This window comes from Malurus melanocephalus, unplaced genomic scaffold, assembly GCF_030028575.1.
Source record: "Malurus melanocephalus ecotype Western Australia unplaced genomic scaffold, MMel_1.1 scaffold_251, whole genome shotgun sequence".
Taxonomy (NCBI): Eukaryota; Metazoa; Chordata; class Aves; order Passeriformes; family Maluridae; genus Malurus; species Malurus melanocephalus.
Genome location: NW_026623483.1, coordinates 343,330 through 349,329, shown reverse-complemented (window position 1 = coordinate 349,329; position 6,000 = coordinate 343,330). Strand labels below are relative to the sequence as shown.

The window sequence follows — 6,000 nt, the reverse complement described above, 5'->3', positions numbered from 1 at the left end:
AAAGGCAATTTGAGTGAGTTTCCTCCTCCTTGGGAAACAACACACTGGTTCCCACCCTACTCTCTTCAAGGAATGAAAACATTCACAATCTTAAGAAAACACTGCAGAGAAAACAGAACAATTTAGGAGCCAGTGATCACTGATCCATTCAATGTGGGATTATCATTGTTAGAAAGGCAAGTGGGACTTAATCAGGGATTTRGATGCTCTTGAGCCTTGTTAGTTTAGGCCCATATACTAGATTTTGCCACCTAAGAGAGTTTAAAATTTGTTGTTTGTGGGTTTGCTTTAACAAAAGTAAACAAAATCCCACCTGACCCATAAGCTGAGCCCCACTGCCATCAGTTGTGGCAGTGATCACTGTCTGCAGCACAGGGCTTCAGAGGGACTGAGGAGGCACTGTCTCAAATTTGGGGACTRTTTCAGTTCCTCCTCCTGCCCACCAGCTTCCTGTGTGATCCCTGAAAGTCATTTCTCTCCCCAGCAGGTTCTCAAATCATGTGCGGTCTAATTTCCCATGAAATCTTCCAAATGCATTTCAGGATTAGCCCCTCCAGGCCTGTGTTCCCATCTGTGAAACAGAGATAAAGCAGAACTTGAGAGAAACGTGTTAAAATAAAAGGGAGGTACATTTTATCCCATAGGAGGCTGAACTGTGATACAAACAGGAAAGTTATGTCTATTTATGGTTGTGTCAGCAATGCAGGTGGGTTCTCTCTGCTAAAGTCATGGCAAAACAAACTTTTTCTGTATAGATTCTGTATCCTCCAAAAGCATGCAATGATGGGGCAAGGGACATGATTTTCAAGCATTATGGCTCACTCAAAGCTCTGGAGTTTTAGTGTTCTGTGATAGTTTTGTGACATTCCATAGCTCTCTTCCTGCTTCTGAAGTTGGCTGTAGCATTCCCAAGTAATTTCCTCTGATGTATTCTGCTACTAAAGCACAATTCCAATATTCAATACAATGTAATTTCCAGTCCAGTGGGGTTACCAAGAATGGGACTTGCACAAAGAAACTTGGGTCAGCTCTTGTATCAGAAGTGTTTCAGTTTATAGCCTGGAAAGGCATAAAAAGCACAGAGATTTCCATACCTCTTGGAGRCCTGTGGGGTTGGTGTGATGTTAAGAGCTGTGGGCTGAACTGGGCCAGTTCCTGATGCAGTGATTTCTTGGAAGGTGTCCCYTAAGCACTGCTCAGTTTTTATCCTGGAACATGTTTGAATCCAATTCAGCCAAAAAAAGTGTTCTGGATCAGGTACAAAGGGTGGTGAAGAGCCACAACTGGGTTTCAGTGTGTCCAAAGGAGAATGGTTTTTCCTGAGAAGTTCTCACCTGTCAGGCCTCGGGCAGTGGCAGTTCTGTGCTGCCCCCTGTGCACCTGTCTGAGGGTTTCACTGATGCAGAAAGATGCCTTTGACAGCAGAGGTACAAACCACTGCTGGGGCAGTTTCATTCTTAGTTGAAGTCAAAGCACTCACTCCTGTCCCTGAGTAACATGAACAGTGTGGGAGGGGACAGGAGAGGAGCTGCTGCTGAGTTAATGTTTCAGGACATGTACTGCAAGAAGCAGCAGGTACAAGGGATGGACTTTATACGACTATTGCTGCTGTCCCTGAGTCCCACAGAGCAGACAGGAGCTGTCCCCTTGCTGCCCTGATGGCAGGACAGCTCCTGCCTGGTGACACTGCAGTCCCTGCCAGACGCCATCCATCACCCAGGAGCAGGTGCTTGGGATAGCAGCAGGGCTTCAGGAGCTGGAAACTGAAACACAACTCGGTTTTTTCTTAATTTAATTTTTATCCATGGTGGCTGTTTACATTTGTGTTGTTAAGCTGAAGGACACCAACATTCACTGTACAATCTTGTACTGGGTTAGGGAAATAGTTGCTACGTCTGGATGCCTTTGGGACCTTCCCAAATCCTGGTCAATTAGTGCCAGCAATGTTACTTGGCATGTTCCAGCCATTGTCAGCATTGCTATCAGGCACCYCTGTGTCAGAGGGTTTTAGCTTTGTACCATGGTGCAGGACAGTTATTTATGTTCCACTCCTTCAGACACTGTTAAGTAACCAAAACCTGGATTTAGCAGGCTGGTGTGTTATTCAGAATCCRTTTCTTTTCTAATTGCAGCTCTCACATATCACTTTTGTTTTCCCTTCACCAGGGTGAATCACCTCGTGATGCCACCAGCCTCTGTGAAAGTCTGAGAAGGTGAGTGACCCAAACCAGCAGTAGCTTTCAAGCTACCCCTCTGCTCCAAACCCCTGTCAGCCCATTTCTTTCCTTATGAATTGCAGAGAAGTTTCCTTAGCCAGCCCTGGTTTGCACCTCTGCCATGCTCAGCCCAAAGCAGAGCAAATCAAGAACAGGTAAACCATGAGTCAACTCAAGCATTCTTTGTAGTATGGAGTTGCTTCCAGAACCTGAGGCTCCCTTCCTTTGAGCAGAAAAGCCCAAGTTACCCATGTCCCCTTGATCACCAGCAGTGTGACTGTTCCAGGCCAGAACTTAAAACTTTTTGGTGTTCACAAAAYATCCTTCTGCCCTGCTCTGGGTCAAACATGGACTGCTATCAAACCACAATTCCTGGCATAGTCCAAACGTTCTGCAGGAAGTGGTTCCTGGCAGCACCTGACCCTGCAGGTTGATGCTGGACTGTCCCCTCTGTGACCCTTAATCCARGGAGGCAGCACCGAGCCCGAGGGACCGTCCCCTTCCTGCTGCCCACCCTGTCCCTTGTGCCCATGCTGTCCTTATCACTCCCCCACAGCCACAGCACTGCCGCTCGGAGCCACCACAAGTGATAAACACTTCCCAGCATTTTACTGSAGCCAAAATTAATTAAAGCAAATTTTTGMAGAGGAGATTTCTTTCCCATAAATTAAATGCATTGAAAGACTAATCAGAAAATCAGAGCTCAATGCAACACTTCAGAATGGCCTTTTGAGGGAAAAGATTTAATACAATCTCTAGCACAACAGATGTGTTATTTCCACAGAGGGGAGTRGATTCGGGCATAGGGCTGTCTGAAGCTTGCAGGCTCTGGGCTGGGTGTGTACTCACACAATATTATTTATCAGTAGCTTTTAGAGAAAGTTGTTTTTGTTTTGTTTTGTTTTTTTAAAAAAAAAGCCATCAACAAAACTGGGAGGAAATACTTGGTGCTATTGCTGAAACTTGCCTTATAAACCAGTGACCACCTGGGTCCTGGGCACAGCAACGTTTTTCACTGCACTTTTCTTTTTTAGTTCACTTTYATACAGGTTGAAAGAAACCACGGCACCATTATAGGGAATTTTTCTGTAATGCAGCAGTCACTGATTTTTAAGGTCAGGGGCAATTTCCTGCATAACATGAAGCACAGGCGCTCTCACAGGAAATCCTGCAGTGAGAGAACTGGTTATCCTTGCCCYGTTATCTAGGAAAGCTGTTGGCTGCTAGATAGGCCACCACTGTTACCTCAGCAGTGAAGWGAGGTGCTGACATGCTCCTTAAAGCCAGCATGGACCACCAGCAGTGCCTGCTCTGCCTTGTCAGCAGCAGACTAAGCTGGGCCGGGCTGACACCTGAGCTGGGCTCTCCAAGGGACAGCAGTTTCAAAAATGACAATTAAAGGCACGAGGCAGTCCCTCTTTGCTTTAGTCCCCCTTTGCTGAGGGGGTCAAAAACAGTCTACARAAATGGAGCCTGTAATGTGCTGAGCTGCTCCAGCCTGCACCAAGAGCAGTTGTAGCTACCCATCTGCCTTTAAGTACTACACAGGAGCTACACCTGCTGCTCATGTCCTGGAGCAGACTGGGCCTGGATCACAGTGCATTTTTTTCTGTTCCAAATGACTACAGCACATCCCAAAGTGCTGCCTCCACAATGGGCAGGCTTTTCCAACCAGGGGTTTCTCATCTGGCCCCCACCACAAAGCCGGGGTGCACCATCACCAATCCATCCCCAGTAACYACCTCCTTCTGTTCCATTTGCAGCTGCCAGTGAAGGAAATGACACGTGGACTGCTGCTCCCACACCACCAATCTCGAGCTCGAAGCCCTCCYGTACTGGATACCAGTGGATCCTTCAGCTCCACATCCCAGAGGGGYTCTCCAGCACTAAATCCATCCCCCACTGCTGCAGCCTGCAGGGTCAGGCACCAGGAGATGAGCAGMTGGGAACACGGGAACTTCTGGAGCACAAGGACATTCACAGGGTCCCCTGAGCATGGAAACCAACTGTCCACTGGACCCAGAAAGTGCTGCCCAAGTGAGCGACTGTAGATTGTGTAAATTGTTTTAGTTATAGCCAATGAAGCCACACTGTTTGTAGGGCAGCTGGTGTCCTATGGAATGCTGCTGCTCTGCCAGCACTCCCACTCCCACGGACTGCACTAGCTTGGGACCTGTTCATCACCTATTCTTTGACACTGAAGGCTCAATCCAGATTATTATTTTTTATTTAAATATGTTATAGGATGCTTTATCTCTGCTGAAGACATTAGATGAAATATATATATATATTTAGATAAACAGTTTTTATTTAAATATTAGAAATCTGGAGCTACCTGTGCAACCATAGCAGGCATGAATAACGTCCACAGCTCTCCCCCTCTCAGTGCCCTGGTGCCAGGGCCTGCAAGGGCACCACAGGAAAATTTCCAGTGGGTGACCTACCTATCACTGAGACTGAGCAGTGGGACAGAGGAGAGAGTTTCACTGCACTGGGTATGCTGGTGGTTGTCACAGAAAGGCCCAGAAGAACATTGGACAGAAATCCCTACGGGCTCTAGAGTTTTCCATATGCTAAATTCAGCCTTGCCTAGGAGGTTCACAGGCTTTTGAAATAACAAAATCCACCTTGTTGAATGGCTGTACCTTGGGCCTGGGAGTGCAATACTGCTGTGCCAGTGACCTCGTGCTTTGTTTACATGATACCATATCACTTGGACTGTCAATGCTAATTCTCCCTGTCAACATTCCAAAGCAGGTGGCTGACACTCTGCCTTTGGGGCAGTGCTTGGGTTYCTGCACACCCAACCCTGACCTGTCCCAGAGCCTGTCACTGGGGTGTCACTTGTACCCTTACAAAGGTGCTTTTTGAGAGCTTTCAGACAAGGCCAGTGCCTGAGCTGGGTTAGACTCAAATGCAGAAGCATGTCACAGTGCCATTCCACTGGAGTCTTGTTTCCTGCACTTGACCTCCACAAGCCAAATTTATGCTGTGTCAGCTGGATGGGGGAGGAAGGGGAGTACAGGGAGACCCTGCAGAGGGCCAGGCTGGCACAGGGAGGGCACTGCCACAGGGAGGGCACTGCCACAGCGAGGGCACTGTCACAGGGAGGGCACTGTCACAGAGAGGGCACTGCCACAGGGAGCCCCCACTCCCTCTGTTCTGAGCCCTCTCTCACAGTTCAGATCCCCCTCCAGTTCAGCACAACTGGAGCAGGGGAAGGCACCTCACTCCTGTGCTCATGGCTGACCAGGGGCTGCACTTGGACTCCAAGGAAGACTAAATCACCTCAGGCAATGCCAGAGGGGGGTTGGATGTGAGTTAAGGCAGGGAGCTGCTGTCCTGGATGTGCCATAAGATCACTTGGGTGCTGTTGGTAAATCTGGGTTTATTTCCCATTGCCTGCCAGGACGTGCTGGGACCCACAGCACAGCATTGCAGCAGAGGTGGCTGTAATCCCASATGCTCCCTCAGAGCCATTCCCTGCCCAGGCTGGCCACTCTTACAAGCCCGTGAGCCTTTCCTCCTCCCCAGACCCCACAGGACTCCTCTGCAAGGGTTCTGTCACCTGAAATACCTTAACAATAGCTCTAAGACTTGGCTAAAGAACCAGAGCCAGACGTGTTCCTCGAGTGCCTGGGCAAGCAGGTGCTAGAAAWAACAAAGCAAAGCAAAGCAAATCCCAAACAATACTTCACTTCCCACCTCATGCCACTATTTACACTCAGAGGGGAAATACAGCYGCTGTAGTCTGGGAACCAAACATTTGGCTTTAAAGGCACAT

General features: G+C 48.4%; 1 protein-coding gene across 4 annotated transcripts in view; it reads left to right on the top strand.

Moving 5' to 3' along the window:
- SPNS2 (SPNS lysolipid transporter 2, sphingosine-1-phosphate) overlaps positions 1 to 5,583 on the top strand; it is a 130,869-nt gene extending 125,286 nt beyond the window's left edge. For all 4 annotated transcript variants that reach the window (XR_008965941.1, XR_008965942.1, XR_008965940.1 and 1 more), the window contains 2 exons: positions 2,167 to 2,213; positions 3,980 to 5,583. Coding sequence is in view for 1 of the 4 variants with exons in the window: in XM_057375489.1 (XP_057231472.1) it covers positions 2,167 to 2,209 (43 nt within the window). In the remaining 3 variants the exon portion in view is untranslated. The remainder of the gene's footprint in view (positions 1 to 2,166; positions 2,214 to 3,979) is intronic.
- Positions 5,584 to 6,000: the final 417 nt, after the last annotated feature.